This window comes from Poeciliopsis prolifica, unplaced genomic scaffold, assembly GCF_027474105.1.
Source record: "Poeciliopsis prolifica strain line A6 unplaced genomic scaffold, Auburn_PproV2 SCAFFOLD012, whole genome shotgun sequence".
Lineage (NCBI taxonomy): Eukaryota > Metazoa > Chordata > Actinopteri > Cyprinodontiformes > Poeciliidae > Poeciliopsis > Poeciliopsis prolifica.
The window spans coordinates 8846022-8867745 of record NW_026562387.1 but is presented as its reverse complement, the minus strand read 5'-3'; the positions used below and the strand labels follow the sequence as shown (position 1 = coordinate 8867745).

At 37.7% G+C, this 21724-nt stretch overlaps 1 protein-coding gene across 4 annotated transcripts in view; it reads left to right on the top strand.

Annotated features, from left to right (window-relative positions):
* Positions 1-640: 640 nt before the first annotated feature.
* Positions 641-21724, top strand: part of neto1l (neuropilin (NRP) and tolloid (TLL)-like 1, like) — a 65552-nt gene continuing 44468 nt past the window's right edge. For all 4 annotated transcript variants that reach the window (XM_055037811.1, XM_055037810.1, XM_055037813.1 and 1 more), the window contains exons 1-4: positions 641-1333; positions 1769-1828; positions 1937-2071; positions 2844-3092. In XM_055037811.1, the coding sequence (XP_054893786.1) occupies positions 1306-1333; positions 1769-1828; positions 1937-2071; positions 2844-3092 (472 nt within the window). In that variant the 5' untranslated portion in view covers positions 641-1305. The remainder of the gene's footprint in view (positions 1334-1768; positions 1829-1936; positions 2072-2843; positions 3093-21724) is intronic.

The following is a 21724-nucleotide window of genomic DNA, read 5'->3' as shown; positions in this document are numbered from 1 at the left end:
ATACTGCCTCCATGCCACACTTCAGTAGTCCAGGAGTTCAATGCATTTTTTTTACACTAGTTCTAATAAAATATTAAAATGTTCGGAGACACTGCCTGTAAGCTATAATTATTCACACAAACTGAAATAAAAGGTTTAACTTTAACACTGATGTTTACGTGTAAGACATTTTTTTTGGGTGTTACATTTTTGTGTTGATTTGCTGAAATGCACCTGCATTACTTTATATGCAATTAAGAAATAGTTGAAATAGTTGTTAAATGATTTTTCAATGATAAAGAACAATATATATATATATATATATATATATATATATATATATATATATATATATATATATATATATATATATATATATAAATGTTCGGAGATGTCTTTTTTTGTTATATATATATAAAAACCAAGTGGCAAATATATATATGTATGTCTATACATACTTACATACGTGTATATATATTCGTAGAGCACATAGCCTACTTTACGCACTGCGGTGCATTATTGTTGTTTGTGTTTTGTTTATCACTTGTTTCTCGCGCGTGCAGCTGAGGTAGAAGTTCACAAAGCGCGCGTGAAAGGCAGCGTGATTATCGTTGCGCATTGGATCTTTTAAGAGTCGGTGCCAAACGCAGGAAAGGAAGAAGTCGAAAGGCGGAGGGAGATCACGCATTTACCCCTGCTGACTCTCCATTTGACAGAAGCCAATGCAGAGGGGCGCACTCAGATCACCACAGACAACCTTCTGAAAAAAAAAAAAACGCCGCATGACATCCCACCTATTATGTAGGCGACACAACTCGTTTGTCTCTTTTTATTTCCTCTGGACAATTTTACGCACCCCAGAAGACTAAAGAAAACGCCGCAGAGATGAGTGTTGCGCGGTCTGGTGTGCTTCTGAAGGATTCCCGCTCCTGATAAAGGGACCAAAGAGGACAAAACGAGGCTTTTTTTTCTCCTTAAAGAAGATCGCAAATGTGGAGCGATTAGAGAAGGGCTGATGAAGGGACTATTAATCCTTTCAGTGCACCAAAAGCACCAAGGGGCATTAGAAGCGTTTGGATGGAAATCGGAACTGTTTTTGGTTTTATATGAAACTGGTGATTAATTCTTGAGTTTTTTTTTCTTCTCTTCAACTTCACAGATTTAAGGAGGTTTATTTTCGTTATTTCTTTCTTCCGGTAAGAGGTTTTGTAAAAGTGTGAATTAGCAAGAAAAATCCTTCTTATCTTTGACTTTTTTCCTTCTTCAAGTATTTCTAAATCTAAATGGAATTAGTTGAGTGTGAAGCCGTTTGTGAAAGAAACAGACATGGTACATGGGCACAGCTTCCTTCACGGTAAGACACTATAACTGAACCACACTTGCTCCGTATGTCTTTTTGTTTTTCTTCGTCTTCTTTATAGCCTTAACTCAATTGAAAGGGAACACTAAGTAACCGAGCAACAAATCAAGCTGAAATTACTTCTTAGCAAAATAATGGTAAGGCTGTATTTTGCAGCCTGCAATTTTACCAGCGAAGGTCATAACATAAGTTCTAGCTGCATGTTCTTTTAAATATTTAACATTAAAATCAAACAAGTTCAAAAGAGAAGTAATTATGTTATATTACCCCTCAAACCTATTTTTTGCTTGTATTTAAAAAAAAAAAAAAAAATCTTTAGTGTGTAAAAAAAATTGCTGAAGGAATCTGAACTGTGCTGTCTCAAATCATAAAAAAGGGGGGAAAAGGAGCCAAACAATAAAATATGTATTGTTCTTTCTGATCTTACAGTTGTGGCAAGTCTACTCATACTCGGGTTGTCTGGGGCAACAAAAAAGGATACGGCTACAGGTAATCTCAACAGCAAAAATCAATATTTTTATACCCCATACATATGGTCCTTGCAAACCTTCATTTATCACTGATTTTTTATATATATTTTTTTGTATGAATCTTCAGTGAAAAACAATTCTGGAGTAAAGCCTGCAGGTCAGTGTGGAGCGTGGGTAAAAGAAGCAGAAGGAGGACTCTTCACCTCCCCCAATTACCCAAACAAATACCCCCCCAACACAGAGTGCGTTTATATCCTTGAAGGTGAATATGATCATGACACACACAATAACGGAAATAAGAAAAAAGACTAGGTGTTATAAATGTGTCCTCCCACCCCGTAAATAGAGAACTCCTAAAGTTTTCATTTTGAGTAGAAAGATGTTTTGCCAAAACGAGATTCCAAATAAGTTGGGACCAGTGGGGTGTTATGTTAAAATTGATTTTTTCAGCTTTATATCATGCTATAATGCTTTTTTTTTATTTATTTATTTATCAAAAACATACCTGGTGGAGTGTTGCTTTGGTTCTTTTGTGTATGTTTGCGAAATCCTTTAATCTCTCATGGCAGCCATTTGGGGGTGCCTAAGCACTTGCTCTCACAAAGCTCCTCTTTGCAGCTGCTTTTCCCAGTTGAGCTTCCACCTCTCAGGACACACCTACCACACATAGTTTCCCCAGACTAGTGGCAGCAGCATTTGACAAACACTTGGTGGAACTGTGTGTCTGCTGAGCTTATCATACCAACCACTTATCAGTCTAATGCTCCTAAGAATAGTTGTAAACATACAGGTTATTAATATTAATACTCAGGTTTATATTCAGCACAAATAACTTAATTGAATACTGATTGGTGAGAAAGGTTTTGCTTTGATGAGAGACATAATTGTGTTTCAATGTCAGAAAAAGCTTGGAGAAAATCTCATGACCCCCAAGCTACTTAAACAGCTAGAGTTTTTATCAATATCAATAAAAATATTGACTGTACTGCATGAAATGATACTTTGGGCTTATTACTTTTCAATTTATTTTCCAGCTCCCCCAAGACAGTGCATTGATCTACACTTTGAGGACAATTATTCAATTGAGTCCTCTTGGGAATGTAAATTTGACAACATTGAGGTTCGCGATGGACCTTTTGGCTTCTCCCCGATACTTGGGCGGTACTGCGGTCAGCACAGCCCACCAGATATCAGGAGTAGTGGCCGATACTTGTGGATAAAATTTGTGACAGATGGAGAACTGGAAGGGGTGGGATTTTCAGCAAGTTACAACTTCACAGCAGGTATGTGTTTTTTTTTTTTTTTTTTTTTTTTTTTTAAAGCTTTGTCTTTTTTCATAATTATTTTGCTGGTTTTATTTCCCTTCTGTTTATTGCTGGGTTCCAGATGACGTAGCACCGACATCACCCAATGCAGATGGAGGGCTGGAAGTAAATGCAGCCCATTTATTACTGTTGATCCAGAATCAAAATGTCTAAAGTCTGTGTCCTGTATGGTTGTTCCAACCATACTAATAGAGAGAAAGATAAACATTATTTTCATGTTTCGAAGGTAGTTGGTCACAAGGGAGTTAATTTTTGAAAACTTATGGAAAAAAGAGGAGAAAAGTGGATCAACAATCTATAGCTAAAAACAGGGACTGCAGAAACTAACAACGCCAGAGTCCAGACACTGACATGGGGGTTTGACCTACAACGATTTGCTCCAGCGTCTTAAAACGACTTAATATTAACGTATAACTCCAGCATAAATCTGGGTTTACAGAAGCTAAATAAATTATTTACCGGAAGATCTAAGCTCATAGAAATAACATGGGTTAGTTTGTTGTTGGCGGGAGCATCATTATCATATACAAATTACTTAAAATAACACAATTCACTACTTACCCGGCAGAAACAAGTCAACTTCCATTTAGTGCTTCTTTTGATCCTAAATGCTTGACCCAAATTGAAACTAAATGATTGTATTTTCCAGGTTTTTGAAAACTTTCTTCTTGCTCGTATAAGATGAGGTCTGCAGCACCAGATAGTTAGTTATGTGGATCGCCTCAATGTGGGTAAATCCTCAATATTATAAGAGAAGTCTTTTTTTACCGAGATAATACAGATTATAAACTTTAGTGTCCATTTTCTACTTCGGTTGCATGTTCCACTTTTGCTTAGCTTTTCTCACTGGGCAAAGTATGTGGTCTGAGGTAAACAAGGAGAAAAAAAAGGACCGGGATGACAGTTTTATCTTAATTAAAGTGATGGGTGGGACGCATTTGAAATATCTGGCAGATACTCTATTTTTTGCGAAAGGCACTTACCATTTGTCTTTCGTGTGAGTGAAGGCAAGGTTTTCTTGCCTTCTTTAAACCCATGGTCAGGGCAAAATGAAGTGAAAGTGGCAGTTCTCCACTGCATTATGAAACAAGTAAGAAACTCTGGAGAAGTTCCTCCTCACTAGTGTGACTGAAATTCAATCTGGAGGGACTCACACAGAGAAAAAGCATCAGTTAGGAAGATTTATTTGGCCCAAAGTTTTTTGACACTTGGACACCAGCATAAGACCTGCATGCTGAGGATCACCACGAGCTTAGATGGTCGGCTTGGGGCAAAGCTCAGGGTAGTCTTCTTTCCAGGTCTGGATACTGATGGTGGAGCAGAAGGAGTGTCAAAGGACCCTGGAAGGTGTCTGGCAGGATGAAGGCAGAGAAGGGGAGGAGGTGGGTCGAAGCGTGGCTGCAGACCAGGTGGACCCAAGGTTGCTTGTCATTTTGAAGGAACTTGCGCTATGATTGGCTGGACCGGAGTGGTGCTCCGGTGCTGGTTGGCTGAGGTAGGGGCATGGTAATTGGGTGATGCCATTAAGGAGGGAGAGTTTCCGAGCTTAAATTTACACCTAAAATTTCATAAGTACAATAATTTTTTTTTTTTTTAAATAGTGGTTTGAAATGTCTGTTGTCAAAAACTTGGTAAATGGCAATATCATTGCCAGCTCATTACTATCCACATCAATCAGAATTAAAGAATGTGTTTATCAGACAGTTTCATAATTATTATATTCCTTCACTTGCATTTTATCCAGTTTAAAAAAAAACAATAAAATTTTGACTCTTGAGAGGCAAAGTGCCAAAAATCCCAAGGTTGTCTTTCTATGTCTCTTATGCCCCTTCATGGGCATAGTACTATCAGGCATTAAGGGTTTGTCAATTGTTTATGTGTTGAACATGCTTGGAGTACAAAGATCTTTTGTTCAATAAAAATGGAATCACCTTCTGGCTATTGAGGAGGAAGCGGCTAAGCAGAACAGGGGCTAAAGATTTATTGGTAATGACTTCTGTTATTGAGAAATCAGAATGCCTGAGTCCTTTGTGGCAAATTACTATGAAGTGGCAAGCACTAGTAGCAATGAAATCTGTCCATATCATGAGGCACCAATAAAAGTCACAGTGTTATACTGTTGTGTGTTGTTTTCAAATGTGATTTAGCAAGAAGGCAAAGAAAACTTAAGTTCAGTTTAATGAAATTATAAAAAATCCATCTATTTTCTAGTTCATGAACAGCAGTGATAAATAAGCCGTAACACTTCTTTTTCTGCATTGTACATTTCAAGGATTATTTGTTCCCTCTGGTTCACTTGGACGTCTCATTGAAAAAATTGCTGATAGAAAAGGAAAAGGCCTCTCGTCTTGATAGAAAATATCTGTGGCGTATAATTTGCATAATTAAAGAAGATAAAAGTCTTGAATTCACTCAACTTGATACTCTGAAATCTGGGAATATGAATAGTGTCTTGCATCTGCAGCTGCTCTCTTAGCAACGCCTTTTCAAACGGCCCTGTGATGAATGGGAATGTAGTGGCAAAGAAAGGCGACATGAATCTGTACCTCTTAGTTTCTTTGCAACAAAGGAACTCTTTTTCCCCCTTTTCCTTTAATTTCCAATTTTTCGAAGCTACATGCCCTTAATGACTTTAAATACCACGTGGGCTGTATTTTAAAATGCAATGGTTTCTTGAAGTCCTTTGAATCTTCACCCCTGTAGTGCTCTACCATCCACCAATTACAATCTCACTGACAATGATTAGTGGAACATTTATTTTGATGTGTTGTTCCCTGCAAACATCTAACTTGAGATGAGATGTATATTCAGTTGGAGATTGTATCCTTATATTATTTAGTTTTCTATTAAATAACAGAAATATTGTCTGAAAACTTTAATTTTATATGACAGCAATGACAAATTTAAATTTAACCAGAAAGGTCAGGTTTCTGAAAGATATGCTCATTTCTCTGTTCTCAACACTTGGTTTGACCTCCTTTTTCATGAATTACTGCATCAACACAAATGTTTTGGTACCTTCGCCAATGTGGGCAGCCTATTCCTACTGGAAAATAAAATCAGCATCTCCATAAAGAATGTCAGTAGAAGGAAGGATGAAGTGCTTAAAATGTCATGGTTAATGGCTCTGTTGAGTGTGGACTTCAGAAAGCACAGTGGAGCAAGACCTGCAGATGACATGGCACCCTAAGTCATCACTGACTGTGGAAGCTTCCCCATGTGGATTGTGTCCCTCTCCGCTCTTCTTCCAGACTCTAGTGCATTAATTTGCAAATGATATGCAAACTTACTTCTCTGTAAAAATAGGACTTTGGACCACTGAACAAGATTCCAGTTTTTGTTTTGTTTTTTTCTCCTTGGCCCAGGAGAAGAATGATTTCAGTGAGCTTGCATGTTTTAGGGACTGTGAATTAAACCACAATTTGCATAATTCAAATTTACATTTTTGCCCTTTCTGCCATAGACATTCCTTGTTTGTCAATTCTTCAAAATTCAAAACTTCATTCATAATAATAAATCAGACATTACGTATAATTTGCACTAATAGCCTTTAACTTTTTACAGCACAAATTTGATTTAATCACTAACTTATTTAAACCAACTCTTAGCAATTACGAAGCGGCATTACACATTAGACAATTCCTTTGAGTTAATCTTAGTTAATGCTATGTTTTTCTTGACAGACATCAGCCTCACAGGAAAACAAACATGTTACATTATTTCAGAAACTTATGTCAGTAAAAGACTTGAATAAGTATGTTCAGTAGATAAATTACAGAACACAGGAACTGTGGTAAAAGTATGCAAGTGTATATGTGCAATCCTAGGGCTATTTGAACATTTGAAAAGCACAGTGCTTTTTAAGTTGTTCTAAAGCACTTTTGCCAGAGAAATGTGTGGATTTTATATTTAACGGTAATGGTAAGGGCGAACCAACCAGACAAACAACAGAGGAAAGCCGTTGTGGTAGATGTAGCAATATCAAGCGACTGCAACGTCAGGAAAAAAGAGCACAAGAAACTGGAGAAATACCAGGGCCTCAGGGAGGAACTGGAGAGGGCCTGGAAGGTGAAGACCACAGTGGTGCCTGTGGTCATCGGGGCCCTCTGGGCGCTCGGGATTGTCACCCCCAAACTGGAGCAATGGCTATAACAGATCCCAGGAACAACATCAGACATCTCAGTCCAGAAATGTGCAGTCCTTGGCACAGCCAAGATACTGTGCAGAACCCTCAAGCTCCCAGGCCTCTGGTAGAGGACCCGAGCTCAGAGGATAAGAACCACCCGCGGTGGGCGAGAAGGGAATTTATATATGTATAATATATGTCAGAAGAACTATTACTGAAACTTATCAACACCCTTACGATGTTATGGGATGATTCCTAATAATTAAAAACCTGATCATGACTCGTAACTAAGGTGACCGACTTATGCAAGAGAAAAAGTCAATCCAAGCTCCAGCTGCACTTTGAAATGAAATGAGTCAAGTGGCATTTAGGATTATGGCCAGAATAGGATATGTGGGCCTATCATCAAGAAGCCAGCATCATGATATTGAGCCTAGATGGGCTCAAACAGGGAAATTGGAAATTGAACCATGGAGATTGACTCGTCCCTCTTGGAAGTAACCCACTTCCACAGCACCATCGCTGTGGCCAGATAAAAAGTCAGGCAACTTCTGATTTTCACATCTCCCTCCAAAGGCATTTGCCAGTGGCAGCATGTGACATTTCATTGTTTGTGTTTCATTTTATTTTAATTGTTCTGAACAAACTGAGATTCACAGTGGATAAGGACCTTTACCAGACTGTAAAAGACAGAGAGAAAGAGAAAGAGAGAAACTAAGGGATTCATGTCATTTATTTGTTTTGTAAGAAAATGTGAGAGAAATGTCTCATGTGGCGATATTATGAGAGGAATTTTGTCTTGTATTGTAATCTTCAGACAGTGTGTGACAATCCATCCTTAAGAATGTGATTGTTTATCTTGTTGGAATCAGAGGTGAGGTCATTTGGTGACCCACAAACCTGATTCTTAAGGCTCATGAATTCTCTTAACCAGCAGATCCAACTCAGTTTTTATGCCATAAGTTATAGTGCAGTTCTGTTGTTATTTTGGGCTTTGTTGCTTCCCCAAGCTTTTCTGGGATGTTAGTTTTCTCCAGGTGATGCTGTAGGACATCTTTGTAAAGTAAATGGTGTCCATCCTGTTTGCACATTCCTGCATGATATCCTTGGACGCGCTCACAAAACGGCCTGCCAAGCATTACTGGGGTGCTACCATAAGTGTAAAAGATTCAGCTATCTCAGCCCTTCATAACGACATATTTGAGGTCATTTGGAACTGCTGCTGATCCAGGTGTATTTACCTATACCACCCTGATGCAGGCAGCTGTATGTCCTTTAGGCTACTGTTGTTTACAACTTGACTTGTGATCTACTGCAGGTTGTCAAGGGGGTGAGTTACAAGTTCATATTCATCAGCAAAATCAATCTTTTGTACTATAAAAGCTCTGATTTTAGTTTTGGCTTTAACATGAGGAAGGTTTAGTAGATTCCCATTGGGTATTGTTTTAAAGTAATTATATTGATTCAAAAATGGTTCAGCTTATTTCATCTCAGTCGTGCTCCAGTGTGGTTCATTTGGTAAATTGAAATCTACTGGTAAAGATTGGAAGGGAAAGAGTTCACTTTATAGTTTGGAACTTCTCTGAATGAGCTGGATCAATGTAGTCAATCTCGTTAAATCCCAGAACAAAGAAAAATATTTGTTAAGAGATATCTCTCTTAACAATAATCAATACCATTCTTTCTATCATTATGTTAGATGGAAGTTTCTTTTCCCCCGATTGTTCAGAGTGGCATGGCTTTTTCTAAGGGAGTGTCTTTAATTTTCTATGCTACCAGAAAATACCCGAGCTGTTTTCAAAGAGTAGAAGTTTCCCCATTTGACTTTTTTGCACTCTCTTTAAGCATTTTTGTTTTAGAATTCTGTCAGTTTCAATCTTAGAAGAATGTCATATGCTCTTATGCATAAAGGAAGGAATAACAGAGCTCTTTTTTTTCTCCCTTGTGGTATTGCAAAAAGAGTTGGATAGGAACAAGTTAGCATTGCAATCACACATCTTGCAGCTGTGGAAGAGGTCAGCTTTACCCACTCTCTCCTGACCCATCCCTTTGCTCTTTCTTTTTTAGATAACAGTACTCCTTTTCTTCTCTCACCACCATAGGAGTGTTTTTTATTTCTTTCTTCTTTTTTTATATTTAATTTGCCCCACAGGGCCTATAAATACTGTATTGGGGCCAGATGTGGCACAAGTACAGAAATCTTATTTCATTTTCAGCCAGATTTGGTCCAGACACAGACCGGATTAGAGCCAAAACCTTTTTTGCAGGTGTCAGGCAGCCTCATGATCCCAGCCCAACCCGGAGCTGGCGCATGTGCATAAACCCTCCGGTGACCGCTATGCGGATCTGGAGCCTTAACGGACTTGGCCCGCATCAGAATGCTGTAGGTTTGGTCTGTGCCTCTACCGGTATAGAGGCTCTGTATCTATACAGAGATAGATATCAGTCTCTGCTTGTCAGTGTTGAGTGTAGCCTGTGTACATGTTTGGTGGGACCAGCTGAAAGGCAGGGCTGGGCCCATCTTTAAACTTATTATTTGGTAAATAATAAGTTTAACTGGTTGCTTGGTTTGTTGATTTGATTGACTGACTGCACAGGTAGTTTAGTTAGCTGGATGATAGCATGGTCTTATTGATCAGATTGACTGTTCAGTTGATTGGTTCAGTTGGTTGATTGGTTTGCTTTATTCATTTCAGTTAAGTGTATTTATGTAGTGCCAGTTCACACTATACTACATGCACAGTAGATACTACTAGTGGCTAATATTTGCTTCTCTTGCTGTTTTAGTAGCTTCCAGCCAGTTACCCTGAGGATCAGTCAGTAGCTCCGCCTGCCTACCGCCTTGGTCCTCTGTGGCAGTTTGTTAGCCAGGAATGATGTTCAGCTGCAGATGCTGTGGGAATCATAGCAGGATACTGTTATCTAGGAATCAGCTGTAACATAAACAATAGGGAAACAGTCACTTGGATTGGAATGCTGTGTTTGTAAAACACTCCAGATGTGTGTTTGCTATGCCCACCCATATGCATCATCTTTATTTCCTGGAAGCTTGTATGACATGTACCCCTTTAAACAGGATCTTTCTTGTATCTTTCCTTTTCAAACTTTAACAGAGTACTTTATTATGTTTTAAAGGTGTTAGCTACAATATATTTTATAGACAATGTATATGGTCTTTATTGTCCTAGTTGCATTGCATTTTTTCTTGCCCCCGCTCCCCCCTACCCCTTATTCTGCTAAGGGCTGTTTTTCATTAGCGTATCACTGTGGCAGATGCTTGGCTGTCATGCTGAGAGCCTGACTTTTACCATTAGCAGTCAGTCTAAGTTGTGTGATTTATCTATCTGTATGTTAGGGGACTAGCCCATCAGCAATAACTTAAAGATGTTTTTACTTGAGAACAGAACAAGTGGTTACTTTTGTTTTTTGTAGATTACATTTTTCTCATTTAAAAAGTAGATGCATTGGCCAAAACAAGCAAATTTTCAGAGTATGAATAATCTGTTTATGGATTCAAGACTTTGATTTTCTTATATGCTAGTTGGCATTGGCTCAAGTTCAACATTCCCGGCTTATCATCTAAGAGCAAATGTTTGATTCCAGAGGGAGCTAAATTACATTTGGCATCAGTGTAATCTAATAGGTAATGGAAAGCATTTGTTTTGCTGCCAGGAGAATCAAGTCAACATCCAGCAATGAAGGAAGGCAAGACCATGATGGGATTATGAAATATGGGATGTCAGTAATCCTCACAACACTTTAGAATTACAAAACAGTCATGGATTTAACCAGACAGCTAAAGAAGTGCATATATTATGCCCCTTAACACAAAATGCAAATGGAAAGAGCAGACTATACATATTTTTTATGAAATATCAGCACATTTTGGGCTGTGGGAGCCAAGTTAAAAGATCACAAAGATGTGTGCTAATGGTTTAAGGCTTTTCATTTCTACCACATGAGGTTGTATAGATCGAACTTGACTGAATTTGTCTCCCGATCGGATTTGCTTATTTTCTATTTTCCATAAATAAGCAGGTGATCATCATTTAAAAATAATTACTATTGCTATCAGAAGTGTAACTGAACTTATCTTTGACTTGTAGCTTTTTTATGCAATAGAAATGACTGGCATTCACATATTAATTTTGTTGAAATATTTCTATCAGTTAACAATCTAGGCATTTGAACATTTGGTTTGAGCAACAGTTGGATCGGAAAAAAAATATTCAAGTTTGAATGCTCTTTGTAGAAATGAGACATTTGGTTGTTTTAATTCAATTAGGTTCACTCAGAGTGTCAATTTATTCACTAAGCACTTCACATGGAAAATAAGAAATATATAACATGAACAAATAATTACAAAGCTAAAGTCATCCCTATACTGTTTTATCTGAGATGCCTCAGTCAATGTAGTGACATCAAAGAAACATTGACCTATTAGAAGGCAGTCCAGCTCTCATGGTGTAGGTTCAGATGTAAGGATTGCAGAGTCCATTATTACCTCAAAAGGAAGAGGAGATTACTCTCTTGAGGGTCTTTGGATGTTTGGTCTTTGGCACAGAGCACAGAGGTCTTCCACGCGTTGTGGTACTTCACTCAGCTTCAGAATCAAGCACATCAGGAGTCTGGAGCTGATCAGGTACCTTGACACTTTGAAGAACAGTATGTGTCTCTTTTGATGCACTACAATTTATAATCGTGTGTATTTATGGATATTACAGTGTATTTCAATCAAAAGTGTGGATTACAATGCTTTCAACTGCATTAACGTTGCACATTTTATTTGCCATCGCATAACCATCCTGTAACGGCTTGTTCATACAAAACATTCAACAAACCATCTACTAATGTAATTTCAATAAGCTAAGTACATCAGATAAATAATAGATAATTTATTTTGAATGTCTCTTGTGCTGTCTTGTTTATTTTTAGTTTAAAGTATGTAGCGTTTGAGGGAAGTGTCAGCACACAGTAGTATGCAACGACGTAATGATAGTTTTGGTTAATTCTCACAATCATTTAGTCACTATTAAGTCGACTTTGTATCAGACTTGTAAGTGTGCAGTGACAACCAATCAAATTCTATGTACTGGAGTGTCAGATTTGTAGCCTAATTCTTTAATGCTTTTGTCAAGTATTAAAGAACTGAAAGGTGCCATTGAACTGAAAGGTAGATATATAGTTGTGAAATGATGGCATAAGTCTGTTGTTATGACATTATTGGTAAATAGTCTTTATTTTTACTGCTTTGAAAGTACTATTGCCTGTGGTTGTTATGTTGCAGAGGGTCCAAGAGGACCATAGACCACCAACTGTACATCAATTGAGTTCACCTAGTCAATTAGGACCATCTCCTCCCAATGACAGATTAGAGTATTTTTGGCAGACTGCCCAGAGCAAGGACCTGGAAGAGTCAGGAAGTCGATCATGTGAGTTCATCTCTGTTTTCCCCCCAAACACCAATAGCCTTACGAACAGCATGGCCTCGCTGGCATTTCATTTTCCATTTGGCAAGCTCGATTAATCACAGCACTCCTATATAATGCAACGCACATGGCCACCCACCGTTACTGGCTCTCATTATTCCCCCACGCGGGAAAATGTACAGCTAGGGGCAACTGAGGCAGAGAAAGAGCAAGGAGAACTTTGTGGCACTGCAGATTCTGAACAAATGAGGAATAAAAGTAAGAGGACAGGAGACAGAGAAGGTGGAAAAGAAAGAGGGATTCAGTGATACCCGGACAGATGTGGGTTGAAGCGAGTGGGTTATGGCTAAGCTGTGAGGAGGACTGATAAAAGACTGGGACTGTTCCGCGTACCCTCTAGGCGCTGCTTCTATCTGCATATTCATTGAGCTGACACTGGCTTTTCTCCCTATCGTCTATAAAAGGATGCCAAGTGGCTTTTACCTAGTGGCTTCTAATAAGCCTCTATGTCTAACATGCACACAAATCACTCATCAAGATATTCAGGAACAAATATTTGCTGCCTTTTTTTCTCAGAAAGCGGCATCAAACAGGTTAAAATACGAAAAAAAAAGCTTTATCTGTTGTGTTTACATAGCTCTGTATCACAAAAAACATCACTAGATTTAATGTTGTTCAAACTGCCTCTTGACTGTTTATGTGAGAATGAGACATGCTGACGTTATCTTCTTTCATGCATGTCGTCTCATTGTTTATCCCTTCTGTTCAATAGAATATTTGATCTGCCGCAGAGGGCTAGAACAAATAGTAGGAAAAAAAACTTTAGTGTAAAAGCAGGTGTTCTCTTCATTAATCAAGTGTTTTTAATAATTAGACCAAAACACATGTTAGAGATTTTAAAGCCAATTCCTGATCCATTACTTTACAAGGATCTCATTTGCCAACGTACCCTCCTCTGTTAGAAGGCAATTTTGCTCCTGTGTTTATGGTTTATGTCTGACCTCTCTTGCAGGAGTGAGTTTTCAAATGTTGCTTATCTGTTTCATATTTGTGTGTCAGAATCTTCAATATAGGATTTTAAAAAGACTGCCAACTTTCACAAATTTAGCATTTTTACAGCAGATAGAATTGGATTATTCAAAAGAATAAAACAACAGTTTTGCTGTAATGTGCATATTTTTTTCCTTCTACCTGGTGACTGCCAGTTTCAGTGAAGTGACAACTGGAATGAACAGCTGAAATTTAATTCAATTAAGTTTTTTTTTATATAGTAGCTTATTGATTCACAATGAACAAACAGTTCCAATTTAGTTATATTAATATATAGTCATTCAATCCAAACAACTTCCACTCAAAACTGTTCTTATCACTTCTACCTATTAGCATCCTATTTTCTGGGTATATAATAAGAATTTTTTATTTTTTTATTATTATTATTCTGGACAATCATGTTCACAGTAAAAGATAGAATTTCACAGGATGAAGGGCATCTTTTGTTGCATTACTAAGCCAAACAGTTCTATTTGGAAAATCAACTGACTCAGCACTCTCTAATGATCACTCTGATTGCTCTCTGTGTGATCAATAAATGTATAGAGTTCCTTTTCAACAGCTATCATTTCATTGTAATATTTGTTAGTCTTGTGTCTTTAGCAAGGACATTTCTTACCAAAGATTGGAGTCTGGCTGGACTTTAGCTGGAAGGAGACTACTTAAATCTGTATGCTGCTCCTAATCCCCTCACACAAACACAGCCACACACTCTGGACCTCCAAACTGCAGCTACATCTCGGCTCTCAGATCAAAAAATCCTTTTCATTTTGTACTTCCAGTTTGTTTCATGGAGCGATGTTGATTCTACGTTTGTGTGCTGGCAGTAGAAACATCCTTTTTTCCTGCAGTGTACAGGAAAAGGATAAGGTGACCTTGCTGGGTATTAGAGCTTTTTTTCCTTTTTTCTGGAATACACTTGAGAAATGCTGCTTTACTTTGTCAAAATGTATTTTTAAGAAATACAACCAGCCTCCTGTACATTGTACTATTTTAAATATTCAGGCATACTCTATTTGAAGCTTGCTCTGGTAGGATGTATAATTCTAGTGAGATTGAAAAGACTATCTACTTTTAGATAACTGTGTGCTACAAAGACATCATTTTCTTTCTTCTAAATTAAAAACTTAGAAGTTGAGCTGGTGGAACATGGTTGTGAATTTTGTGGCCCAGAAGGCAAGAAAGTTTTCTAAGTATTTTAAAAAGTTGTGTCTTTTGTTCTCTAGTTATCTGGAAATTGTCAGCAAAAGGAAAGTGAAAAGCTTCGCATGTTCTTGTAGGGTTTATACAATCAAATTGTGAAGAGTTTTTTCCACTACAGATAGAGCATAATTTCATTTATCTCTTAATATACATCAATGAAATGCACATCACAGAATTACTGGTGAATTCACAACACCACAGAGCAGAGCGAGGTAAGAAAGACCTGAAACATAATCACAGGGTTGAAAATCAGACAGAGAAATAAAGAAAAGCTGAGAGATGAGAGGAGAGATTAGATTTAAACACTGCCAGATAAGAGATCATGCGTTTCTTGCTCATTGGGAGGGACTGACTGATCAGGAGGGTCTTTTGAGGCATTGATTTCATCGTGCTCTGAAGTGCAAGGCTTTGGGGAAACTAAATTGTGCTTTGAGTGAAAATGCACAAATCGTGCGGCTAGAAAGAAGGGTTTTGATGTGGCTTAGACTTTCATTTGATGATGGCTCCCACTGTGGAGGTTTTAGCTCTTGATGCCCCAGCAGTGGATCTCTTGACACACCATTTGTCAAACATCAGTCTTCTTATAAACATAAGGAAAACATAACTTAGTTTGAGTAGTAATAGCAATCTTTTGTTGTTAAACATGAAATAATGAACAGTGCTTCAATTTAACAAGTAAGACAAAACAATAAGTTATGAAAGCTCACATCTCTATGGGTTAAGACGACTAAAAAAAGATGTCTGTAGCAGCATGACAGAAATATTTTAAGAATGGCGGTGTGCCTACTCTTGAGACTACTCTAACTTCTTTTAAAGGTTAATCAAGCCACCAGTCTGACTCTACTAAAAATGTAATCAGCTTTTTATGCAAATGCCATCCCCTTTCAAACTCTTGGAAGCTCCATTGTTAACTTATTGGACTGCAGGAAGGATACAAGAGCTTTTATTGCCACATCAGTTGAGTTCACAAAGTCAAAAAAGATTGGAGTTTCTAATAACTTTGGCTGATCCCAGGCTACCCAGAAGATGTAATCTTACCAGTTAGTTTTTCACTGGGACATGTCTAAAATTTCTCCTGTGGAAGGTATCCTGACCTACCACACCTTTCTTTCCGTCTATTTAGACAAACAGTCAATTTACATCGATTGGAAATCTCATTCTTTCAGTCCTTACACACAGATCATGAATTTAGGTGATGGAGAAAGATTGGCTAGCAAATTTTTTTAGGCTCTAATGGCCTTTATTGCAGGGGTGTCAAACTCCAGTCCTCAAGGGCCGGTGTCCTGCAACTTTCAGATGTGCCTCTGCTGCACCACACCTGAATAGAATAATTAGGTCATTAGCAAGGCTCTGGAGAACTGATTTACTCAAGGAGGAGGTAATTAAGCCATTTCATTCCTGTGTTTTGGACATGTGGCACATCAAAAAACTGCAGGACAGTGGCCCTCGAGGACTGGAGTTTGACACCCCTACTTTATTGAGTAGCATATAGGGAGGAAACATGTAACAAAGGCTGCAAATGCCCTTTGACTGGGAACTGAACCCAGCACAAACATGTCAAGTACTAAAGCTTCTTCATATGGTGTGCATGCTCTACCAACTGAGCCAAGCAGCGTCCAAGGCTTTTCTACTATGCAGATGCCGATCTCTACCTTTTAACTCAACTGCAGGAAAGACCCCTACACAACTTTACTTTGGGTACCAGCTAATTTCCAAACTGGAAGTGACAAGCTGCCCTCTTTCAACTGCAGACTATCTTTGAAGACATAAATTGTTATCTCATTTGCTTAATGCTGTGGTTCAAAAAGCTTTTTTTTTTTTTTTTTTCTGAAAGTCCTTTCACTTTTAGGCAAGCAGGCTCTCATCATTTGTACATGAATCTCATTGGACTTAAAATCCTCCATTCCCTGGTTGTGTCTTGGCATATAAGTCAGCAGCAACCAAGAAGAATGCCGGAACAGCTCTGCTTTGCTGACTTTTTTATTGCTGTATTGTTGAATTAGTAATGAAACAAAACTGTCTCCAAGTACCACCGTCAGGTTCAAAGTTCCTACATGGATATCTGAAATTAACGTAATACAATTACATCCTGCCTTTCAGTGGTCAATAGGATAGTAGGATGTATTGTAAAAAAAATGATATTTTGTTCCACTGTCACCATAAATTTATTATTTCAGATATTTAAAAAAATATATATTTTGACTATTAATAGTTATGTTTTCTATATCTGGAATTGTAATTACAGATGTGTGACCCTTCAAGTGACAAATACAGTGGGGTCGCATATGATATCTGAAAAGGTATTTGAGCTGTCAAAATGTGATCAAAGATATATTGAATTCTTACATTATGTTCTTATTTGTCATAATGTAATTGCGGATATCTCAAATTACCAATCAGGATAGTCAAAAAGTAGTTGTGTCTAGACAAAATGCATGTTTAGATCTATTTGATTTTTTAATGATTTATTGTTGGTATTCTTACGCTTTTTTTAGCAGAGGTGTCCCCTCGACTTTCCTCTTGTTCTCTGACTTATTCAGTTTCAATCCAATCCTGGAGCAACCTTGTTATCAAACTTATTCCTCAAGAGCTCGTAGCCTGACAGTTTTTGCAAGAGAGTGGGAGAGCTGAAGGAGAGATGATGACACACTAATATGGTTTATCAAAGTCAACCTGAATACTTCAACATTCTGGGCCTAAACATCAAAGCCTTCTCTCCACTCCGCTGCCCAGCTACTCTGGGTGTCCATCAAACACTGAAGCAGGGAGAAGCCCCAATTGACTAAATTGGATGGTGGAAATATGCGTATTGTAAGGACAGCCATGCTGATGACAGTCCTATTTCAACCAGTTACTGTGACTATGAATAAACCTGACATCTAAACGAATTATGTGGCAGGTGTTGCAAGAAGTTGGAAACTAAAAAGAAAAAAGACAGAAAGAAGCCGTCTTAATTTGCAGAAAATGTCACGATGTGGGAAAGATCTAGTTCGACATTTTATGGCATGCCATTGATTCAAGAGAAGATGAAAGGAAATACTGTATGATATAATTTCTCATTCAGCGCTCCTAATTCCCTCTGACACACATTGAGAAATAGACATTCTTTTTGAATGCTGTGAATCTGACCAACAGGGTTATTCTCCTTTGGAGATCAGAGTGTTTCTTCCCCTTTTTATTAGACTTCAAAGGTTACATAGAGGGATAAATTGAGTGCATGTACAGTATGTATAATTCATCCCCATGATAACTTTCATCCATTATGGATCTGTGAGTTTGTGCATACGATTCTCTGTATACTCATCCTACTTGATAGCTCATGCAGAGTAATATTTGTATACTCTCATTACAATTATGCATATAAATCGGATTTGGATTTCCAGGTAAGTCTTGGAAATCCATTATGCAATTTGCACCTCGTGTTTACTGCAGGTCACAAAACAAAAAATATATATTTGCATAAAATTGCTCATGCATCTCTTGCTTAGTAACCTGTTATCACTGGAGCAGTCCTATTTTGTGTCTCATAAATGGATATTTCTTGTTAAGACTGGGCAGCAAATAGAAATGGATTTTGTTATTATGCTGCTGCTCAGGGAGATTACGGTCTAATTTCTTGGATGTATTTATGGGTGCAATGATGTCCAGAGCGGTGGGGGTGGAGGGGTATAACTAAGACAAAAGGATCATATTGACTGTGCACTGCAGCTTGGAATCAAATGGAGCAGGAAGCAAGTAGTGCAGTTTTAATAACTTTGTTAGAAGTATTTCCCCACAGTCCTTATAATATTAAGCTAAATGAGGCAACTCAGACTGGATTTTAACTAATTGCATGTATTTTAATGTTCTGAATGGAGAACTTTTTGAAGCTAATTTCTGTAGTGGACTAATCCTTCTGCCTTTATGAATGGATGAAATGAATATTCTTTTTTAATCTCAAAGAGAAGTTTAGTCATAGAAACTACATCACATTGCATTACATTTGGTTAGTTTTTTTGACGGGCTGCTTTGGATCCAAAAAGGAATTTCGAGTGTGTTTTATGAGTAATCAAAGGCAACAGAAGCCTACGCTAACAGGCCGTTGGATGCATTTCAAACCTCGAAAAAGAAAAGCATGAGATTAGGTTTGATCTCACGCTTCCTCTAGCAACTGTCTCTGTCACTTCAAACATATGGTCCTCATGCGCATGTACATGTTCAGTAGCTTTTTTTATTCAACTAAAAAAGATCAGGCAAGAATCTCATTAGTGAACTGTCTACAAAAATTCAAATATAATTTTCTTTTCACAGTCTGTTTCATTCAAATCTTAATAAAATAGATTTGTAATTATTCAAATTCCATCCACTATCAATGTCCCTTTTGTCACTCCACTTACCTTTTCCATCTACATTCAAACCCATATCTGAGTTCAGGACAGAATTCCAGACGTTCCTCCCCACAGTGACACTCCTCAGTTAATTCTGGCAGATCCCATGGCATTCCCAGCTTAGAAAAATAATACTAGCAGTGAATTCTGGGTCTGCCCCAGAATTTTATTCTATTTGTGTATAAAACGGAGGCATCCAGGAGACATCGAGATCAGATTCATGAGCCACCTCACTTTACTCCTTTTGATGAGAAGAAGCAGTGGCTCTACTTTCGGCAAATTGTTGTTACTACTGTCTTACTTTTTCTGTCATAATCAACTTCTCCTGAACATTGATTGGAATCTACACATTTGAAAATCAAAACCTTGAATTTGTTTTCTTAGTTTTGTCTTGACAATGGCAGACTGAAACACCACACACATTACTGCAGGCAAGGCCCCAATATATCTATTTGTATGTAACTTGTTCCACTGTCACTTATGAACAGGATACTTTGGATGGAGCAGTCTATCTTTTTCCAGTTACCATGTATGCCCTCAGCTGACTCTTCTCTGTCATCTTCCCCATCCCAGCCACTTCACTGTTGGCAGCAAACCACTTCAGTGCATGCTGACGTGCATGTTCTAAAGATACCAACAAAACTGCAGCATTAGCCAAATCCTGAGGTTTCTAAACCATATATCTGCATCTCTAATCTGTGCCCGAGATCCTGTCTACAAACAGGATCTCGGCACTTGTTGCTGGGCTCAGCAAAAAGCCACAGCCCAGAGAAAGTCCAACTTGCTCTGCAAATAAGCTTGACTTTGAGCTAAGAATATGGACAGCTCTTCACTTGAGTATACAGGGACTAAGTAGCTCTTAAAAGCATTTCTGGCATGCTCATGCTGCACCGCCAGAAAATGCCTTGGCGAGAGTTCTTCCCCAAATCCACATGTTGATAGAACAGCAATTATGTAAGGGTAAAGGCACTTACATTCACATTTACTTCACTTTTAATTATCAAATGTTTGACACTTTCATACCAAATCAAAGCATCAGCTTCAAAAAAATCCACTCAGTCCAACAGTGCAGCACTCAAGAGTCAAGATTCTCATTAGTTTATATAATTACAGCTTAATGTGTTCATTTACTTTTTTGCATATGATGCTACATGCTTAAGTAAAAATGTATCAACTATGCATGTAGTAAAAGCACAACTCCTGGGGTCTGGAGGCTTCAGGAGAAATGATGATAAAATCTGCACATGCACAGCAACACCTTAACTGTATAGTTATTGATTGCACCTCCCTTTTTTGCTGAGACAGATGCTTTTTCTCTCAAGTTGGCTCTAGAGCACTTGGCAGGTTGCTGGTTTCTTGCAAGAAATCTATCCTTCATCAGCAGACACACAACCATTCATCCAAACACACTCTCAACTTTACCTGAAGTCTTCACTTCACTGCTACACCCATTGCACTTTTTTGCTGAATCTGTCCATGTTCTGTGTAATAAATTTGTCTTATTCCCGTCATTCTGCTCACATCAGGTGCAGTTATTCCCCATCACCACCCTGATCCTATTTATTGGTCTGTATAGTTTCACTTCCCTCTAACTCTCCCAATCCTGTCATTTCACCCCCAATCTTCATTTTCCTTCACCTCTTTCTGCTTCAGAACTCTTTCACATCCTCGCCTCTTTCCTTTCCTTGACAGTTAGGACAGATTTTACTCCCCTGTGTTGGTGTCTTTATGTGTGTCAGGCTGTTATCCATGGCAATTTGCTATGGACAGGTTCTGTGGCTCTGAGTGCCATACAGGTTAACTGGCTGAGTTTCACGAAACAGTTTATTCTCAAGATCCTATTATTTGTTTTTATGTTCAATCATTTGACTGCAATTCATTATTTATTTGTCCAATGTAACTTTTAAAAGTATTTATATGTTTCAGAAATTAGTTTACGTTTTTTTCAAGGGTTTCACTGATAGAGAGCCATGATGTGATAAAAACATTTGATCAGATGTTAATTAGTTTACTCGTTTTTGTCTCAGAGTGGAATCTAAGTGGAACTTGTTCTGTCTGATGACAAATTGTCATGCTATTGATCTTGCTTTTACTATGAAAAGGCCAGGATTTATTTTGGCCAAAAAGCAGAAGAAATATGTGAAACTACAAATTAAAGATTATTATTATTATTATTATTATTATTATTATTATTATTATTATTATTATTATTATTATTGTTATTGTTATTATTATACACATTATGCTGCCAAAGGTGCTGCAATGTTAACCTTTACATGCGCACACACAATACTAATGGATTTAGTGCTTTTCATTTCTTTTTTGTTATATTTATTATTTAATTCAATTTTTAAAAATAATTTTAATTACATATATATTTAAAAATATATATTATAATTTTTATTTTTTTATTTT